General features: G+C 38.1%; 1 protein-coding gene across 1 annotated transcript in view; it reads right to left on the reverse strand.

The window, feature by feature from the left end:
• PTPRN2 (protein tyrosine phosphatase receptor type N2) overlaps positions 1–22924 on the reverse strand; it is a 1146107-nt gene that overhangs the window by 428057 nt on the left and 695126 nt on the right. Inside the window, exon 12 of the mRNA XM_089694046.1 lies at positions 10363–10427. Coding sequence (XP_089550172.1) covers positions 10363–10427 — 65 coding nt within the window. The remainder of the gene's footprint in view (positions 1–10362; positions 10428–22924) is intronic.

A 22924-nucleotide genomic window follows, 5' to 3' on the forward strand; every position in this document is an offset into this window, starting at 1 on the left:
ATTCATTTGACACAGCCGTGCTGCAACATGCAATGTGCCTTGTCATACTGTGTGCTGCAAAAAAAAACAAGTATCGTACATTTTTGTGTGTTGGGTGTGTTCCAGGCCATTCAATTTACACCTCAAACATGTGTTGTGACACAATGGGGTGGATTTACCAAAATTGCAGCACACAGAATTTGGTGCCGCTGTGCATAGTAACCAATGAGCTTCTAACTTCAGCTTGTTCAATTAAGCTTTGACAATAAAATTTAGAAGCTGATTGGTTACTATGTACAGTTGCACCAGATTCTGTATTCTCCAGTTTTAGTAACCCCCCCCCCCCATGTCCTGGTCTGAAAGGGCTCTAAACTGGACATCCTGCCACCTGCAACTGAGACTGACCATTCATACAGGTGTCACAGTCCATATATTATAAACTCATTTATGTCAAAATGGAACTACACTGCATCTGAGCACCACAAGACAAAAATGCTCTTTAATTCATTTTTAATATTCAAATCAAACTCAATTATCTATCCATGTCTCCATGCTTTATTTTGCTGATAAATCACTTTGAAAAACACCCCCTTGCATTTCTGGCAGTGGCCATCTTGAGTAAGGGCAGATGATTCATGCAGCATTTACTTCCTGGAACTCATCTGCCCTTAGCTCAGGCATAGGCTGAGCTGAGAACCCTACCTCCTCTCCTGAAGACTGATGGGATGTATGACATCATTTGCCTCGACACAGAAACCAGAACATAACTGAAGAAATGTTAAAAAAACGTTTAAACAGGTAAATATGATATATATTCCTATGTTTTACTAATGCCAGCAGCATAAGGATTAAAAATAGTCCATGTTGATTGATAGAGTGAAGTTCCGCTTTAAGATAATGAGTTAGTCAGCAATACACCTGTTGTTTAAAGCCAAACTATTTTGTTTTTGATAGACTGGGGGCACCTTTTAAATTATTGTGTCCCTGTTGAAGAGATTTGCTTTCATTTTTTGTAAGGAGAGGGAGACGCTGTTCATCTCTGCAATGGGGCCAAAAAAATGCCATTTTTAGTTGAGTGAACCTCTTACAATGTTTTTATTTCTAAATCTTTTTTGGCATTCTGGTGACAACTTCACACATTTTTTGTTGTATTGGTGTCACAGGAACAAGAAGGGAAAATTTCCCTATTGAGGTCACAGACAGAAATAAATACTTGATGAAAATGTTTACTCTTCCCTTCTCCAATCTACTCTTCTATACATGATCTAAAACAAAAAAAAATGGCTGGCGTTAGGAACTAGAATATGTATGCAATGTGGGTGCAATAAGACAGTTAGATCCCTAAGTACATTTTCTTAATGTTCCTATAGAGACAGCACTCTGTCGTAAGGAGCAACTCTCTTCTCATGTATTCTCTACATGAAGAATCAACCAGGAGGATGGAGACACCAGCAACATGGCATCACTGACCCACCAGAAGGCATAGACTTGTGATGTTGAATTTCTTCTGTATTAAAAGATTATTATATAAGATTATACAGCACCAACAGGAGATAATGGAGACAGTACGCAATACAACTCAATACAAGAGGGTTAGGAGGACACTGCTTGTGAGAACTTACAATCTACAGAAAGGGTCAAGCCGTACATAGGCAGAAGGCAGAAGACACTTCCCTGAAGAGATGAGATTTCAGGGATTAGCTGAAGGCAGACAGATTAGGAGATAGCTAAACAGATTAAGGAAGAGAGTTTCAGACCATGGGGGAGGTTCTGGACAAGTCCAGGAGGAGAGCATCAGGGAGGATGATGAGAGAGCTATAGAGCAGGAGGTCCTGAGAGGAACAAAGAGGATGGTTTAGGTGATATTTTGAGACAAAGTTGATGATGTAGCTTGGGACAGAGTTGTAAATGGCTTTGTATGCTGTTGAATGTAATTTTTTGTTAGGTGATTGGAAGCCAGTGAAGGGATTGGCAGGGAGGGGTTGGTGGATGAGGTGATGAATCTGGCAGAAGCATTCATGATAGACTGCAGAAGGGATAGTCTATGTGGAGATAGGCCAAGGAGAAGGGAGTTGCAATAATCAAGGTTGGATATAATGACAAAATGATTTAGTAGCTTGGTGGTGTCATTGGTTAAGAGGAGGAGTTCTGTGGAAATGTTGCAGGGGAAAGGTGGCAGGATTTAGACAATGATTGGTTGAAAGGAGAGATGAGAGTCCAGGAGTACACTGAGCACCCTGGTGTGAGGGTAGGGAATGATAGTTGTGTTATTGATCTTACTAGAAAAAGTTGGGGAAGAGGGCACGGGGGAAAAAATATATAATGAGCAAATAGACTGGGAAAGGTAAGCCAGGAGCTCTGTACAGAAGTCAACAGACTACATTCTATTTACACCTTAGCCTGTTTAAGATACAAGCTCCCTGATATGCTGACTTAACTAAAAATTATGTAGTCGCTGCTCTGGAACAGTCATACAAAATCAAGACTTCACTGGCTGCAGTTTCACTTTCACTTACAGGTCTCTATCCTACCCTATGACTAGATAGCGAAAGGAGAAGCAGCACATTGATAAGCTCATATCACTGTCATTCTAATCTCTCCCATCAGCATGCTTCTTGCACTGCAATACAGTTGACTGCTTCTCCCTCCCTTCTCTGAACTTGGTTGTACAGGTACTGCAGGAGGCTTATATTAAGTCAAATTCAGGTACTCATACTGTTTTCATTAAAAAAAAAAAGATTTACTAATGAAAACACAGCTGCATTTTTTGCATCTTTTATATCTACCTGGAGATCAGCTTTAATTTTATGACACTAAGGGTATCACAGCGTATTAAAAAAAAAACATACTGATTGTCTCTATAAGGAACTCACATCCTCTGGAAGCTAGTCTCTGAATGGCCATTCTGCATGCTATGTCTAGTTGAATATATAAGAGGATTAATACCATTGACCAAATTAGCACTTTTCAATTAACACTATTCAGAGGTTCCAAATGGAGCTGGATAACTGTGCATGCAATGAATCAATGTAGCATACTAATATGCAAATATATAATAATTACTACTTGCAGTCAGCAGGTAGCAAGTTCTATGCAAGATTGGTAGCTTTCTGGAGACTCTTGTAACAGCTGTGCAGAAAACAGAGTAATGCTTCTGTCTGCTTCTTAGCAAATTTCTAAAGAACCAATGACAATGCAGATACATTTTGTACACTTAGCAGGACATTTAGAAAGTGGTGTACTTTACAAATGGTCTGATGACTTCAGGAGTATGAGGCCGATGAAACATAACATAATTGAATCAGAGTAGAGTAAAAAAAAAAAGCCAGCACGAAAGCCTGTCATGTAACCTGTCAAGGTCACATGACCAACTCATCTCCAATCACAAGTACGCCACAGGGCACTGGAGCCCACACAACATGACTTACATTTTATGAATGGGCCATACTGTGAGTAGTGTTGTACATGCAGCATAGTACAATCAGGGGTGGATTGGCCATTCGTGCACTTGGGCACTGCCCGAGGACCCGGGGTCAGTAGGGGGCCCCATGAGATGTCCCTAGTACCTTTCATAGGCTTTTTTGGGTGTTGTTGGAGTGTGGGTGAGTACACAGGGGCCCCATGATCCGCTATTGCCCGGGGGCCCCATGAGTTGTCAGTCCACCCCTGAGTAGAATGAAGAGTGAATAGCATCACTTAATTCACTAATACTTATTTTGCTAGGTAGACAACATCTACTATTTTAGTAAACCAACCCCATTACAGTTAGAAAAAATGGTAAAATAAGGTAGGAACCAAAAAAAACAAACAAAAACCAGATCAAAACAGGGAAACATGATAACATGAAGAAAGATGATTAAATATAGTGGCAAAAGAATGTTCAGCAAACATTACAAGTGAGAATGAACAGCTAAATTAACAGGTGAAAAAAAATAAATAAATAAAAAATTATATATATATATATATATATATATATATATATATATATATATGAAATTATTTAGTTGCCAAAAGAGTCCTAATGTTATTTGGCCAGTCTTGTGATCCACGCTTTCCTGCAAGTCTGCATAGCAGGGTATAGAATGTCGCCTTCTCCATTATTGTTATATAGCAATGTGAGGCAACAAGTGAAACCAGTCAGTGACCGATTAGTGCTATCTAGCAAAAGCTGCAGCCATCCTAGTGTCAGCACAGAACGTACAAAGGAATTGGTGACTATTGAATGCCTCTAACGGTATTTTTTTGTAAGGCATTCTGTGCATGAGAAGCAGCAAGCAGCCTGTAGCATGTGTTACAGCTTCACAAGAAGGCAAGGTCTAGGGTCACCTGATACCAAGAAAAAGGAGTGTGGTGGAACCATGCAGTATGGCAATGCGTGGATGAAAATATGAACTATGAAACAGGTTATGCCATGTGTAGCTCAAGGTTTAATTCTTAGACTTGACAGGAATTTAGTAGTAAGCAATAGTTTGGACTACATCCCCGTGAAAACATTTTGTACAACAAAACAGCAACACGTCAGTAGGAGTGTTGTGGCATCATCATGTCCTGCCTCTCGATGTGCGGCAGCACTGTACCCTGTTCTGGTCACATTTTTGTGAGTATATTACTGCAATTAATAAAAGAAGTCTATTTAATGGTAATGCATAATGTGGGCTCTTGTATCGTCTCCTAATGGTATCTAACATGCAAGCATTCTTATAAGCAACTGAGGCTGCTGGTTGAGCTGAAGAACAGTGGAAAGCATTGTTTAGTTATTTACATGCCTATAAGACCTCCTATTAGCCCAAGGTCTACCTATTCTAGTAAGACCCCTATGTTCACTGAGGGGTGGGAGCAGGTGGAGTCATACTGAAGACATACTGGAGTCAGAAAATTATTTTACATCATCGTTGTCATGCCTAACCCTAGCATTAGTGGTCAAGTACTATAGCTGGCTTTTGTGTTCTTCACCTATATCAACCCCAATTCCCCACTTTTCCATAAGGCAAGCAGGCCTACTGGTATCCAGTTGTCCCCAGGCAAAAATAATGCTATAGTGCCTGGCCACTATGCCGGGGCAGGCACAAACTAAGCACAGCGGACAGGTACTTGCGGTTGGCAGACAAGCAGAGTGGTCCATTTGCAGTCTGGGTTCAAAGAGTAGTAGCAGAGTCAAATCCGTGGTCAAAATGCAGGCCGAGTTCTGAGCTTAGCTAAAATCTGATCCGAGGTCGTCAACAAGGAAATTAAAACTAGCTAGTAGGGAGATCTCTTCGAGATGATGTTCAAGGCATGGGAACAAGGCAAGAGATTGAAGCATGTCTTGCAAACACTATCACAAACATGAGACTGAGGGCTTGCCTGGCTTAAAATAGGTTTGGTCTCCACCCAGAGATTGGCTACATCAAATACCTTGCAGGTGGACAGGCAGACAGGGAAAATGCATCACAGTTAAAACTGGGATGCTAGGATGAGATCAGCAGCTGTCATGGAACTGAAGCATTACAGGCTCCTGATAAACACTTTGTGATTGACCCTTTTGGGGTTAATTAAAGACAACATTAGCGTTATGATTTTTAGTTATGAATTTCTGATGATCATGTACAGTGGTGATTTTGCACTAATGTGCTATTTATTTGTTGTTTATTATGAATTTCCAACACTCATGCGCACTTTGTGATATTTATTGGTACTTAAAGGTCCATAAACTAATTACATTTTTAGATTTGAAATTCATTTCTTATAAATTATTTGCACCTTGTGATTTTTCTATTTTTTATTTTGAAAAAGACAGCACACCTATTTTTTAAATAAAAATGTATGTAACTCTCACACATGCGCACGGAAGTAAATTAGTTCATGACATGCTATGTCTCTTCTGCAATAAAAAGCCTGGCTGTTCTTAATTTTTTTTTCCAATTTAGTTTCAGTTTAAGAATGTTTTAATGTATACATAAGCAGATTAAAAGGTTATTATTTTTCATTTATCTTCCTGAGGTTCAATGCAAAAGACGTTTGTTTTTATTTGAAAACATCTTAGAAAAGTTACAGAATAGGTAAAAAAAGGAAAAAAAAATTATCAGTACATTTTCCTGTCTAAAGAGCACTGGAAGAGTTAATTGCAGTTCTGACCATCGAGCAGCTATTCGTGATTTTCTCCTTTTGTTTTGGCTTTTATTCCATTTATAACAGAACCAACCAATAGCAGCATCTGATGTCCTGGATACCTCTGCTGGTACCCCACCATGCTCGTGGCCAGAAGGGCTTGGAGAGAGAGACAAATTTCCATATCAAACCCAATTTAGATGAAACGCCTTGCTTAAAAAAAAAAAAAAAAAGAGAGAGGCTGAGGCAGGCTAGTGAGTGCATCAATAGACCCTTGATTAGATTTCAATCTCCTGAGCAGACAAATTTGAATATTTATTACCACAAATGCAGATTTCCCTTCGCCCTCACACTCTTGATCTTGAATTCTATCCACTGTTGTGTTTTTATGAAAATTTGGGCAGCACTGTGTTTTCCAGTAAAGTGACAGTTCTCGAGATAATCCTGTTATTGTTTGCTAGAAACTGACTGTATCTGCTTATTCATGTGTTAACGAGGAATGAAATATTTTCTTTTTTGGCTGCAACAATTTAAGATGGGCTGGAAACTAATTTGTGGACATTTTATAAGGACTGCTTCTATAGAGATTAGAATGTGTTTGACAAATCTTGCAAATAAACAGGATGAAATATTTTTTTACATTTATTTGTTTGATTTGCCATATTTCTATAATGCTGGCATATCACACAGAGCTTTACAATGTACACAAACCTAAATAAAAGTGCTGCGCTAATTCGACAAGATAACCAACACCAAAAGCTAATCATAAAAGTGATTCCATAAAATACAGTGTAAAATTATAAAAGTCCCAAAGCGGCAGTGAAAAAAGAGTGAGAATCTTCATCCACAGATTGTGATAACTCTTTACATAATTCACCACCTCAGTGGTCCACCACCACATGCTCTATCCAACATTTTAACCAGAGTGCATTGACTCTTTAAATCAAAAGAGTCAGAAGTGCATATGTGTGTAAGGTCCCACATAGGATAGTATGAACCACCTCTAGGTCCAGCGACTCCATCAGCAAAACATCCTCCTCCAACTTCCAAACCTTTTGCCATATGATAAGAGAAGAGGCAAAGGAACCACATAGTGTGAAACCAAGTAAAATGTATTGAAATGTAATAAATACATGGTTAAAAATATGTAAGCACTTATCAAATAATATCTGCTGGTTCCGGGACTTAGGCAAGCCACTTCTTGGTATCGTGGTACGTGATGATGTTCATGATTTGCTTTTGGTGTTTTTTATCTTGTTGAATTAGCGTAGCACTTTTATTTACATTTGGATATTTCAATTAGTATCAATTTATGTGCAAGCAGGTTCACTATTTCTCTGAGTGCGATTTCTGTTTTGTTTGCAATAGACACAAACCTGTTCACGTAATTTATTTTCCATAATGGAACACACAGTCTGATGTCCTTACCATACTCTAAAGCCAAATTAGTGAAGTGACAGTTAAAATTCATTTTCAGATCAGTCTTTTTTTACTGCTCATCTTTGCCCCATCACTGTGCTGTGGTCTGCGCAAATAATTTTTTCCCTACCTTGTTTAAAAGTAGTGTAATGTTCATTTCTGATGGCCAGTGACATCATCAGTAACTGACCAAAAATGCTTCACCCACAGGTTGTTGGGAAGAAGGGTCTGCAACTGTAGGCCTACATTTTAGCTTTGAAGAAGAGAGTACGTCTCCCAAAATGTGTCAGCCTACCTCAATAAGGGTCTCCTGTTACTTTGGACCCTCACCACTGACTCTGTATCTCTGTTTTAATCCCCTTTGGCTTGTGAGTATGCACTTTTATGCTTTTAAATAAACTCATGTTTCACCACAGTAATGCACGAAGAGAGTGCGCCCTATTTTTGCTTTTTTTTTATTTATATGTTGTACTTAGGTTGCACTGCTCAACTACATTTCCTATGTGCCTCCTTGGGAGACCTGTCAGAGTGGTGAATGACATTCGAAGAATTAAGAAGAAAGGGTTGGCTGTAGTAGGAGCTGGGTGGAGCTATGTGGGTCTGGATGGAGCTAGATAGGCACAAGCAGAATTTATTTTAATATACACAATCACAGAGGCAGGCACTGCTGAGGTCATTACGTCAGCACAGCCTAAAGAGAGGGCACTGAGAAGACTGGTCACCAAGCATACATATAGCAAGCAGAGGTGAACAGTCACCTCAACAGGAAGTGATGTGCCCTCACTGCCTGGAAGATAATTTAAACTGGCAATTGCAAGAGAAGGAAGCATTACATGAGCAATGTAATGACTTACAAATGGTAAGGCATTCACATTATTTGTATATAAATTGAATCTTGCCTGGAGCTGAGCTTTAATCAAACAAGAAAATATTTTTTGGAAAACAAATCAGAGCACCTGAAGGAAACCCCAAAAAATGCAGAGAAACATACAACCTCCATGGGTTCAAAGCTGCAAGGATGTGCAACAGGGATTGGTGCTTAATGGAATTGTTTTTTCCCTACATAAATAATTAACTATAATAATGTTGGAGATCAACAAATGGGGGGTTTCAGTACGCAAAAGAAGTCCAACTCCAGTCAAGACAATTTTTATCTTATAGACAGGATTAGAAGCTCTAAAAGCCACAGCTTCATTCTATCAATAAACATTCTGGTAGATCCAACTTCTCTACAAACTGATGCTAGGGTGTATACATTCTTCTACGACACTAGCAATTGTTCTATCGGGTGCAGGAACAAATATACATGGATTAATGTAAATTACAATGTAATAATATTGTGTTATAGCAGTACAGGAAATAATTCTGTTACTTTAAAGGACTGAGAAGCAGATCCCATCCTCCCATAACAGAAGCTGCCCTATGACTCGTGGCCCACACTATAGTTACAGGGAAGTCATACCATTCACTAGGAAACTGAATAGATTAGAGAACTAGAATGCGGCCTGGTATTTGTAGGTTAGCTACTGACATGAGAGAGTTGGAGCTTCTTCTCAAACAGGAATGATGTTAAGAAAAACTGGTACACATGGAACCTCCAGCCTAACGCAAACATTAGAAAGTAGACAAGTGTGCAGACCATACAAACAAGAGCATTTCAGGAGTGTAATACAGAGACTAGACAATAGTATATGACAGGTAGGGCAAATGTCAAAAGTTCTGACATTGCGCATCAGTGATAAAAATGATTCTTAACAAATTAACAAAAAACATTTTCTGGAACACGGATCCAAGCAACAAAATAATTGGACAAGCAGCAGAGTCTCCAAATGCTAAAGGTCAAATTTATTTGTGGCATAAGATATAATAAAACATCCATGTATGCCTTTCAGCTCTTACAAGCACTTACCCACAAAGTCATAAATGGGTAAGCAGGGGTTTTCTTATATCATGTGCTGTAGTAGTGTATTGTCTCATGTTAGCCACCAATTAATGCAGAGAATTAGGAATCTACGTTATCCTGAATGGTTGCTACTTTAATAACCTAAAGTGTTACTAAACCCACAAAAGTAAAGTCAGTCTGTATATGCAGTAAAGCATGCTTGTTATACCCACTAAGGTATTAATACTCTGCATTGTGTAGAAAGGATGTTTGATCCTGTCTTCTCTGTTCCTCCTCTTTTTCTACTGTCCTCAATATATCTCCTGATAAGACATATTGTGTGGAGACACTGCACATGCTCAGTTTTGTGTGTATTGCTAGAAAAGTTTTTTTTTCTAGGGAAAGTGCATGTGATCAGCACAGGGCCAATCAGTACTGCCCAGGCAGAGGTCAGGGGTTCTACATCCTCCTAGAGAAAACTCCTCCTACAGGCTGTAACCAGCGCTTTGCTCAACACTGATAGAAGTCACAAGACTGCTCTAACTGCTGATGAGAAAAGGTATTTAGCAGCTTATGATTACTAAAATAATTGCATTTCCATGTTCTGTGTACTGTGGGAGACCAGATATAGTGAATGCAGGGTCCTGGGTTTAGTAACACTTTAAGTTAACCAATAAAGGTTATCTCTTGGACTCCAAACTTTTTGCGTTAGATCCCGTGCTCCACGTTAAGTTGATCTTTACTACCTGCAGACCATGCTAGTCAGTCATATATCTTCCATTCCTTGTCCTCTGCACTGGAGAAAATAAGAACTAATGCAACAGTTCCTGGGAGTCCTGGTCAATGGACTGAGAGGCCCACTGTTTGGTCTTTGGTCCAACCAAGAAAATGTCTGTTTCCATTAATTATGAGCAACAGATACACTTTAAAAGCAGAATATTATTCTCTCTTGTACATAGCAGAGTGTAAGAAAGTTATACAACATGAGATCATACCTCTGCAACTCCCGTCTGCAGAATTTTAAGTCCTGTGCTTTTTTCCAGCTTGTCCTTATTGGCAGCTATGAACAAAATAAAAATTAAAATATTACTTGACAGAAGAATGTTTCCAGAGTTTTACAAACTGTATTTGTATATCTGCATGATATTAAAATGCCTACTATATCAGTTCCATAAAGTAGCCATCATTCCAATTACAGTCCATCCACAGATCTAACGTTAATACAGTAAAGATTTTTTCCAGGAGCTTAAAGTATTACTAAACCCACAACAGTAGAATCAGTCTGAATATGCAGTAAGGCATGTTTGTTATACTCACTGTGGAACCTAAGTTACCAATTCACATAAGTGACCCTCGCTTTTCAAAAGGTTGAGCACCCCTTCTATAGACAAAGGTATCTGCAAAGCAAGATGCTTTTCTATCATGTCAAAGGTAGCTAGCTAACCCAGTGCGTGTGTGTATACAGTGTATATATATATATATATATATATATATGGGGCGGACTGACCATTTGGAAACTCGAGCACTGTCCGAGGGCCCGGGGTCAGTAGGGGGCCCCATGAAATGCCCCTGGTACCTTTTTCACAGGCTTTTTTGAGTTTGGGCAAGGACACAGGGGCCCCATGATCCCCAATTGCCCGGGGGCCCCATGAGTTGTCAGTCCGCCCCTGTATATAGTTATTTTTGTATTCTGGGTCACAATCCTAAACAATGTCCTTTTGTCTCTTTCAGTCAGTTGACCATGTCGACTACACTTATACTTATCAGAAGTTTTCCCAGAAACTCTACATGCTGTCATAACCTTTGATACTGTACCTCGCAACAAGGCAAATAAATTGGCAACTTCAGAGGCACTGCAGAGACACCAGCTAAGCCTGCACCAACAATTTGCCCTCTTTGAAGCTCAGTAAACTCTGACACGACTGCATATTACTAGCAGCACACGCAATGAATGACGAAAGTGAGGCTTCCCAATTGTTAGCTAGGTGTCTCTTCACACAGTGGAAGCAAAAGAATGTTACATCACTTTTGGTTTCAACACAAAATATATATTCACTTTCACACCTGCAAACCATGTAGTTTTTGCATTTTTTTGACCAACCCCTGTAAATATATATATATATTACAAAAAAAATGTTGTTCCTCTTTAAGACACAGCTGAAGCTTGATAGTCAGCTACTAGGATTAGCATGTCAGAAAAGTTTGCCAGAGTCTCTAAAGCTATTTATGTGACAATACCTTCATGGAAGTTGTATCAGACCATTAGCATCTGCTGCACACATGCAAAATACCTTCTAAGCAGATCCTGTGCGTCTAATCTTAACGTAACCACCATAACAACAAAGATATGCTTCACAAGCCCTAGATAATGGCAATTTGATCAGCAGTGCCTTAAAATATGCAGACTAAAATATGGATGTTGACCACATTGGTTATTCTAAAAAACTGTTTTATTAGGAAAAAAAGAAAATTTGTGCAGGTCCCATATGTAGTTGCATTTAATAAATCTTGCAGATCTGGTCGTACACAAACAAATCTGTTTTTTTTTTTTTTGGACTATCATTTAATTAACTGTCAAGTACCCTGTGAAGAAATTACTCATGATCTACACCCTGTTCCAAATTATTATGCAAATTCTATTTAAGTGTCACAAAGATTAAATATTTAGTTTTTTCAGTTTAACTCATGGATGGCATTGTGTCTCAAGGCTCTTTTGATCACTGAAAACAATCTCGGACACCTGTGATAATTAGATTGGCCGGTGAGCCCAATTTCAGGAAAAATACTAAAGGAGGGTGTTCCACATTATTAAGCAGAGCACCATTTTCAAGCAATATGGGGAAGAAAAAGGATCTCTCTGCTGACGAAAAGAGTGAAATAGTTCAATGCCTTGGACGAGGTATGAAAACATTAGATATTTCACGAAAACTTAAGCGTGATCATCGCACTATTAAGAGATTTGTGGCTGATTCAGAGCACAGACGGGTTCGTGCAGATAAAAACACATTGAGGAAGATTTCTGCCAGATCCATGCATCGGATCAAGACAGCAGCTGCTAAAATACCATTACATAGCAGCAAACAGATATTTGAAGCTGCTGGTGCCTCTGGAGTCCCACGCAGATCAAGGTGTAGAGTCCTCCAGAGTCTTGCAACTGTGCATAAACCTTCTATTCAGCCACCACTAACCAATGCTCACAAGCAGAAACGGCTGCATTGGGCAGAAAAATACAAGAAGACTAATTTTCAAACAGTCCTGTTCACTGATGAGTGTCGTGCAACCCTGGATGGTCCACATGGATGGAGTAGTGGATGGTTGGTGGACGGCCACCCTGTTCCAACAAGGCTGCGACATCAGCAAGGTGGTGGTGGAGTCATGTTTTGGGCCGGAATCATGGGAACAGAGCTGGTTGGCCCCTTTAGGGTCCCCGAAGGTGTAAAGATGACCTCTGCAAAGTATGTGGAGTTTATGACTGACCACTTTCTTCCCTGGTACAGAAGGAAGAACTATGCTTTCCGTAATAAAATGATCCTCATGCATGAAAATGCACCATCTCGTGCTGCAAAGAATACCTCTGCATCAATGGCTGCTATGGGGATAAAAGGAGAGAAAGTCATGGTGTGGCCTCCATCCTCCCCTGACCTCAATCCTATTGAGAACCTTTGGAGCATCCTCAAGTAAAAGACCTATGAGGGTGGGAGGCAGTTTACATCCAAACAGCAGCTCTGGGAGGCTATTCTGACATCTTGCAAACAAATTTAAAAAAAACTGTCCAAAAACTCACAAGTTCAATGGATGCAAGACTTGTGAAGCTGCTATCAAATAAGGGGTCCTATGTTACAATGTTTAAAAACGTAAAATGTTATTAAAAGTTTGATTGAAATAGCTTTTGATTTCAGTAAATATGCTGCAAACACAACAAATAACAATTTTCAGGTCTTTACAACCTATAAAGTGTTTTGAAACTTACTGTGCGTAATAATTTGGAACAGTGCATTGGAAGTTTTTTATGTTTAAAAAAATACTGTTATCATTAGGAGGTTTGTTCAATAAAATTTGAATTGTACTCTTAATAGTTGATAACATGAGAATTATGCTGACTGTTATTTACATCAATTATTTAGGTAAATGAGAAAAATATAATTTGCATAATAATTTGGAACACGGTGTAGACATTTCAGTTTCCGGTTTCTTGGTGCTTGCATAATACATATATGAATGCACATGCGCATTGCCAAAGGGTGTTGGGACCAGAATTTAATTACCGTAATGATAACCAAAATGTTTTCTTCAAAATAGGAACAAAGGTATCATAACTCATTCTAAGTAATATTTTACTCTGTGATTTGTCTCTTTATTAAAGGCACCTAAATTAAGTTTCTGGCACTAATGAGGGAGAAATGTTACAGGGGGTGAAGGTTGCAAGATATGGACTGTGATTGGATGTGGCACTGGAAGGAAATTCAGAGTCTAGGTTAACACCTGGTATGAGGGGCATGACTGATAGCTGTGTTATTAATCTCAGTGAAAATGTTGAAGAAGGGAAAGGATACTATGAGTTCAGTTTTGGAAAGACTGAGTTTTAAGAAATGTGATTTTCATACTGATATGTCACTTAGTAGATTAGTGATTTGTGACTAGGAGACTAAGGTGATTTGAAGAGTACAGTGATAGATATGGATTTTGTCATCATAGAGCAAACTTTTTCAACTAGAGTGCCCAAGCACCCTGGGGTGCCTTCAGGTATCTTCAGGGGTGCCTTGGCAATATGCCTAAAAATAGCCCAAAAACTGTATACAAGCCAGCAGGTGGATCAAGCCTGCCTTTTAGTTACACAAAGCCACAGGTTTTCAATGTGCACTTTTATGACCTTCTAGCTGCTGGCATCCTGACACCCAAAGATATCATCAGTTGATAATGAGTATGTCGGGTGCCTCCAAATCATCCTTTTTTTCCCCTCCCCTGCCCCTCTCCAACAGCAATGGAGTAACATAAGCTGAGTGAGGGAGAGAAATTGAGGGAGAAACATTGGAATTCTAGTCAGTACCAGTGTGCAAAGGTATATTTGCTTTAAAAGAATGATTCACCTCTAACCTTGGATGTACTATGTGTGTAGATGTTGCTGCATTATATAAAACTAGTAGACAAGTTTTTTACATTTTAGAATGGGATGCCTCGAGATTGTCTATAATTTTAAAGGGTGCCGTGACTGAAAAAAGGTTGAGAAACACTGTCATAGAGATGGTACTGGAAGCCATCAAACGTTATCAACTGACCAAATGAGTAGGTGTACATAGGGGTCCTAGAACAGAGCCTTGGGGTACCTTGGAGAAAAAGCATAGTCTTGGAGCCCAATGGAGTTATGTTTTTTGGGAAAGAGCAGGTGGTCAACTGTATAAAAGTCAGCAGAAAGGTCTAATAGTTTGAGTATGGTATAATAGCCATTAGTTTTAGCCGTTATGAAGTTGTCAGTGGGTTCTAAAAAAGGCAGTTGCTGTGGAGTGTTGCAGGCAAAAGCCAGATTGGAGTTGGGAAGATTTTTTATCAGTGAGGTAACATCAGACATTTAAACCCGAGGTGTTCTGGACGTTTGGAGGAAATGAGAGCAAGAAGATGGGTCTAAGTTGTTTACACTGAGTCCAATTAGGCTTTTTCAGCATATGGGTTGACCAGTAAATGTTTTAAAGGGGAATAAAAGAGAGAAGATAGCTTAGAGGATAGATAAAAAATGTGAGTTAGAGAGTGTAATACAGAGCAAAAGGGTGACTGCAGTAATGATGAGAGAACAAGGGTCCAGGTGGCTAGATGAGCATCGAGGAAAAGCTTTGCAACTTCTTCTGTATTACCAGGGTCAAGAGGAAAGTATTGGATGTGGTGGTAGAAATGGTATAATAAGTAGGAGAGATCTCATCACAAATTGTATCTTATCTTATTGTATTGTAACTATCTTATTTCCTCAAATGATTGGTGATATCCTTGGCAGTGAAAAAATTAGTACTGTATGTGGGGGCAGTGGAGGCGAAGTAGAAAGTTAAAGTTAGAAAAGAGTTGACGAGAACTGAATGAGAGGGTATTAATGAGATAATGTATGAATGTATACAGGGTGCAGGCTTGCAAGGATTTTATTTTACACCACATTTGTTCAAAACCACAGCTATATCTTTTGAGATTTCTCGTGTTCTCCATTTGCCAGGGCTGTGGCAGAGAAGGTCTAATTCTCTGCATGTAAAGAAGGGAGCAACTGTATCCAGGGAGAATGAGAATGAGCTGTTGTAGACAAAAGTGGCCAAGCCTGGACCTATACAGTGGTTAGATTTTGTTGTAGAAGTAGTCAGTAGCAGAATAGAGAAGAGAAGCCGTAATGTGGTGATGGTTTCTATGGGTAAGTGTTTGCTGGTTGGATGTATAGGGCATTGAAGACACTGAAGCTACGAGGATTCTGTCATTGCCAGTTTCAGTTTATTGTTTACAAGCTGTTACTGGCTAGACAACAATCTCGATTTGATCAGATGTTTTTTTAGGGCAGAAGAGAGATCCAGGGAACTGTCACTGCCCACGGTATCACAAGGGATGTTGCGCATCCCTTGTGACAGCAATAAAGTTGATTCAAATAAATAAATAGCAATTTAAAGACAGTGTAAAAATACATTTAAATAAAACCAAAAACCAAAAAAACTCAAACTACCCTATTCCCTCGTGCTCAAGCACAAATGCTAACATTCATGTAGGTTCCATGCACATATGTAAATGGTGATTGCACCACATATGTGAGGGTATCACCACAAACGTCAGTCAGAGTGAGAGCAATAATTCAAGAGCCAGACCTCCTGTTTAACTCTAAAATGGAAACCTGGAAAGGCTTTTAAAGAATTACCCATGGATATTTTAATCTATCTATTTTAATCTGGTTTGTCGCCATTCCACGGGAGTGTGCAGGTTCAAAGCATGACATGTTAGACATCTATTTACTCGACGTAACATCTTCTTTGATTTTTTACCAAAAATGTAATATTGTATTGTGTTTGTGTGAACTAAAATGCATTTAAGTGTATTTTTCCTGAAAATGTGTGTTTAAGAAACCGCTGCGCAAATATCATGTGATCTAAAAAATTGCAACAACCATCATTTTATTCTCCAGGACCATTGCTTTCAGAAAACATATGTTTGGGGATTCTAAGCTATTTTTTTTTAGAAAAATATGCAGATTTGTATATTTATGTGAAAAATGTCAAAACTTATTAATTATCCTGTTATTTTATGCTCGTAAAACAATCACTATAAGCTGGGAAAAACCATCTCCCCCATCATAACCTACTGGAAACGACTGGTGAATTCTAATTTAATGCTTTATCAGACTACTTATTCTAATAGAGGATGCCCCCCTAATTTCATCAAATTTGGTCATATTGGCTTGATGTTGTCTCTACCGCCACTGCGCGGACAATATGGGTAATTGATTAACGGGTAGTCACCCAGGTGCTTTGTTCTCTGTTTTGAGCTGGGTTCCCTTCTATCTGCTATGGTCCTGTCATTTCATCTATGAATTACTTGGCCTTGATTATTATGTGAAGATTTAAAAAAAAAAGAAAAATGTCTAAACTGACCCGGATGGCAAGAGGTTAAACTGCTAAAAGACCTCGCTAAAAAAACAAAAAAAAACTGTTGCTTAAAGAGCCCAATAGCTCAAGCTACAAATACATTTGACTGAGCAGCCAATCCCTAAGCACCAGCATAGTCAAGTGGGAGAAAGTCACATGCTCCCCATTCTCATAACCAATGGATGTTTTTTTCCAGGCAGGGATTCACTTTAATAGAAACCCATTTCACTTTCCTTTCATTATTGAAGTTCTGCCACCAGGAGTAAAAATAAATCCATATATAAACACCAAGTCACATTTTGGATCTTTATGCAGGGTTATAGACTCACACATACGACAAAGCTACATGCCTGGGTGGCTAATCACTAGCACCAATGTCATGTGGGAGGTAGAGGAGTGAGAGTCATATAATACCCATAATCCTCAACCTGGAAATTACAGGTATTTTGCTCCTGTTCCTTTAGTGTGAAGAGAAAGTGAGTATAAGTTCCTTGGAAGGCCTTCAGTAAAGTGCATCTATTGCTTTGCCCTGTACTTTAGGAACAACATACAAAATCATATAGGCTTAATCAGAAAAGCAATTAAAATTACAGCAGTTATAAGGAAAAAAAAAGCAAAATAAAAACCCATAAAGAATAATTAAAATATTTTGGCTATTTACCATTCTGACCACAATAAAAAAAATTAAAATGGTTGCTATGGACTAATACACTTAGCAGTACATTATCAGTGCTCTTTGTAATGCCCTAGTAAACAAGCTTGTTTTGGTTCCTTGATGTTGTTTTCACTACAAGTAAAACGAGCAAAATGAAAAAAAGGAAAAAAGGGAAAAAATATTTCCAAGCATTTTCAAGGATTAAGTAAAGTACAAAGTAAAATAAGTCTGAGATTCTTCTCATTAATTTAAAATCAAATCTCTCCCACCTCTTTCAGAAATTGCCTTCCTACAATTTATCCTGAATAGAGGAAAAAAAACATTTTAAAATTTAATTTCTTTCTCCCAATAAAAGTAGAACTCATTTGGAACACTGAAAGCAGTGGCCACCGTAAGACCTTCATTCTGTATTTATGTGAAACAAAGGGGTTTTGAAATATAAAAATGAAGCCCTTCAAAATTAAATTCATAGATGAAGGATATGCAAATTACCTGGAGAAGCGGAACCCTATAATGTTCTCAAAATTCTGCAACAGCCTGTTTAATTAGTATTTTAATTTATCAGAATAATTCCTTACACTTGACAATTTATTCAGTAATCCATATAATTAAGCACGTTCCAACACTGAAATAATTTAGCCTGCACCCTGAATTGTAACCTCAGGGAGTTTCTGGCAGCCGTTTCTATCAGCAGAAGAGAAAGCCTTTGGCCTCCGTGCCATTTGCATGGGTTTTACCACTAAGATAAAAAGGGAGTTTGCATGACTAGCAGGGCTGGACTGCAGCAAAAATTAGCCATGACATATGAAAGACACCACCCCACTTCTTTATATATAAAATATATGAAATATTGCTAGGACCAATGAAGAAATAGTATTTTTATGCTGACACTGTACTGGTGTTCAAGTTTTGCATTTGTGCAATAAAGTCATTTTTGCCCACATGGTCTCTATTTAAAGTTAAGTTACCTACAGGAGGCTACAATGCTTCCAAATGCTTTCGAATCTCTGATGACTGGTCTCATATGGGAAGATCAACATATATGGTACAGTCAACTAAAAAAGGCATTTGCAAACATTGGGGTACTTGATTTTGGAGACTACTGTCAAGGCGAATTTCTCCCATTTTCAATACATTTTTTGTGTTTACATGACAGGATGTTAAGGGAGTTCTCCACCAATGGGACATACCTTGCAAAAAATGTCAGGTTTACCTATTTCCTACTTTATATGTTTTGGCTTTAGATATACTTTAAAATGGATCTGTACTCAAGTGTTAATTCAGAGCTATATTAATACTCTTGCTGGAATTATTAAATAAAAAGTCAAGATGATATTTGGAGCACATCCTGCTCCAGGCTCCCTTCAGGCATGGCCTCATATCTGGAAACCTATGAGTTTTGTCATATAATATCTTCTGAAAAGGGAGCTCCTTTACTCTGAATTTCAATCTTTCCTTTCAATGGAGGTCACATGACTGAGTGTCTAGGTGTTGAAGCATGTAACAAGCACAAGCATTTTCTCAAAGACAAGTAAGTATTTCAGTCCTTACATTACCCTTTATTTATATATTCTTGGAATACGTTTTACATTAATGAATATAATCATTGTGGCTAGAGTAGGGAATAGTTATTTATTCACGTATTTATTGTCGCTATCTGTGTCCCATTAAAGTGATTTCCTCTTACTTCATGTCCCAGAAACATAAAAAGAAGAGGACATCTCTTAAGACAAAAATAAATCCCCTTTTACATAGATGTCACTGGAGCAGTTTGCCCCATGGGAAGATTTTCAGTTTTTTAATGTTTGGCTGCCCATCACATGGGATACTAGGAGAAATAGAGATGGTGAATCTTTCGAGCTAGATTTACACTTAATGATTTAGGTATTGGTCTTCAAATGGAAAACACGTGGGGTTGATTTACTAAAACTGGAGAGTGCAAAATCTTGTGTAGCTATGCATGGTAGCCAATCAGCTTCCAACTTCAGCTTGTTCAGTTAAGCTTTGGCATTTTTGCAGATTTTGCACTCTCCAGTTTTAGTAAATCAACCCTATGAAGTGCAACTCTAATTTCCTGCACAGTAAAGATTTCACCAGAACCCAAATGTATTGAAATGCACTTGTCTTGTAAGCTCTGTTTATGAAATAAATGTAACCGCCAATTTTTCTTTCTACTGTTATCCCTTAAAGTGTACCTGTCATTTAGACATATACATAATGCTTAAAAGGAGTAGGGTAGGAAAATCTAGACAGTACAATTATTATGCATACTAATGATAAATTCTGTCTAAACTCCTGCAGTTAACATTTGCATTTTATGGTTCCCTCGTGTTTCAGTCCAATCATTTAGATATACAGATCAGATCTATCAGAAACTAAATCACTTGTGGGCATGTTTCCATCACTTTCAATGGATGTTTTGAGGATTGAAATAAAAAGAAAGCAATCTAGCACACTGGAAGCTTTTTGACTATTTTATATGGAGTTGTAGCATATATGGTATAATAAAAAAAATGTATTTGATTTTTTAGATCATGGCAAAAAAATGATCAAAGTAAATTTACTGAGAAAGTATCATAATATCAATTAAAGTTAAAAAATAGCACATTTGTAACACCATCAAAAGAATATCCTTCAATCTCAAGCAAAACTTTAAATATATTAATGCAAAACTAATTAATGTGCAAGTCCAGCATTAGGATGCAGAATAGTTAGGTGTAACATGCAGGGTTATAATCCTAGAGAGAGCTGGAAAGCATAGGTACAGTATGTGAGGCTTAACAATGGTTTTAGTCTGTCCTTTAACTTTTCTCTTTCTAGATCAGCCTTTCTCAACTTTTTTCCCAATGGAGAAATCCTTAAAATAATTTTCAGTTTTCAGGGAATACATCATGAAATGTAATAAAACTATAGCTCATAGTATGTCAGCGTGATCAGTAAGCTGTAATAATCAATTAATAAATAAACAGGGAAATTTACTTCACTGATGGGAAACGTATGCTTGTTTTATTACCAGACAAAATAAAGTGAATAACAATAATCAGCAGAAAAGAAACACACCCTGAAAATTGTTATATATCTTTTCACAATGGTCTGTAGAGAACTACCATCACTACTAGAATTATGCAGGCACCATTAGGTAAGAGATCAATAAATCCCTAATAAGCTCTGGAGTAACCCTAGAGTTTTACCCATCCTCAGTGGAGAATGGCTGTAGTAAATGCCTTCCCTTCATCTCCTCAGAACACTGGTACAAGTGGCACCTATCACCAAGATAGCACAAATTCACACGGAAAAGGTTTTCCTTTACATGAACATATGTAAAAGCCATCAAATATTAAAAAAGGTCAATGAGAATGTGATCTTATTAATGTAAAAAAAATCTACTTTTAATGCTTAAATATAGCTTTTAAAGTGGAACTTAAGTTTTTTTGTATTTGCTACCTTGTACCTACTAAAATAATAAATAAATAAAAAACAGTTTTCGGTTTAGGATTCACCTTATCTTTAGCCACACACATTTACTGCTCCAAAATCCAGCACGATCTGGGTAGAATGATGGACAGGGCCATCCAACCCATTTCCTGTGGTCCCAGACTGTCGTGGACATACCTCTGCACAGTACTGGTTAGCATGCTGTGTATACTTGTATAGATGCAACAACCATTCTCATATAATATACTCTGATTAGTGGATCTGCCACTCTGAGGTTTTGTATAGTGTAATGTTCTTCTTAGAAGAACTACATGATTTTTTTTACACTACATGTAATTTCCTGTCATTGTTCCTTTTGTTTCCCAAGCAAGAAGCGCCCAGCCTAGTATCCAGCAAAATTTTAAATGGTAAGAGTAATTTTTGCAGCAGTTTTCCAACAGTACTTCTGGATTAAATGGCACTCCTGTGGAGCTTTGTGTTCTCCCGGCAGGGAGGCATCCCTGCCAGGAGAACACAGTGAATATTACTAGTGGCTAGAGCCACTGGCAAAAATCGCATGAAAAATCCAAAAGGCTAGTTGTACTAATACTAGCTAGATTATCAATCCACTGCTACTGCCAAAGAAATAAAGGAAAAACCTGCAACATCACCAAACTGGCCTAAGACTGCAGGATAAAAGGCCAAAAGGCCTTCCAAGTGGGGCTTCAGGCTGAGTAGGAAGAAAGCTGGAATTCCACTTGTGGCAGCAATATTTACCCTTTATGTATACATGCTGTGTTCTCTGCATAGTACTGCAGAATACAGTAACCAAGCTTTGTGCTCCTCTCCTCTCACTGCAAATCCACAGTCAGAGATCTGTCAACAGACTTTCACAATCAACAATACACACTAAGTGGCTTATAATGTAATTCACTTTTCTGGATTGGTTATTCAGCAAGGATTCTGATTGCTTTGTGTAACAAAAAGAATTCTAGTAGAGTAAGAATCCACAAATCTGCATTTAAAATATAATCAGAAAAATAAAACACAGCATGTAAGCTACTTAAAATGTGTCAAAATTACTTTGGATAACTATACAATATACACAAAATTCCCATGATACCCCCTGTAGCTTGTTTTAACTGTATAGAATATTTAGTGGGTTGAAGAAGTATGCTAGAGTACTATAAACCAGAATGCAAGCTATGCTTCAATAAGGATCCTTAAATAAAACATGGTCAGATGTATTCTGCCTGAACAGCCTTCCTACATCCCAGTGGTGAAACTTTTAGATCCATAGGGAAATCTGCTTTAACCTTACCCAGCACATATTTAGGCAGTGAAACTAAATAAGTAGCACTATGACATAAGACCTATGTACAACGGACAATTATAATAATATGATAACACCTTCACAAAAATATTGTGTTACAAGGACATTCTGAATAAGGAATATTTCTTAGTATGATTATTGCATTGCCAGGGATTTGGAGGTTTGTGGTTGAACTGCTAAAATAAGTTGTAAGTTCAGAAGAAGAGGTCTTCATGAAAAATATAAAATTTCCTTTTCCGCGGATACAAGGCACAGACTGTGAATCTCATGTACTGTACAGAGTTCCCAGGTGGCTCAGGATTCTCAGGACAGGCTTGTTGTTCACTACTGAAACTTACAGTTCAGATTTTTATAGAACCGTGTTTTGTGCATTATGTTAATAAAGAGATTGGCAGGAGTTCATGTAATATTTGTTTTACTGTTCCAAAAAGAAAGCATGTTTAGGAATTAAAGATCCAGACAACTGGCAGAAGTTATAGCAGGGAAATGGAAAATGTCTACATTGGCCCCTCGCTGCTAAGCCAAATGTTCTTTGTTGCTTTGCTACTGGCAATTTT

This window comes from Staurois parvus, unplaced genomic scaffold, assembly GCF_062004578.1.
Source record: "Staurois parvus isolate SC_StPar_1 unplaced genomic scaffold, SC_StPar_1.0 ptg000005l, whole genome shotgun sequence".
In the NCBI taxonomy this organism is placed as follows: Eukaryota; Metazoa; Chordata; class Amphibia; order Anura; family Ranidae; genus Staurois; species Staurois parvus.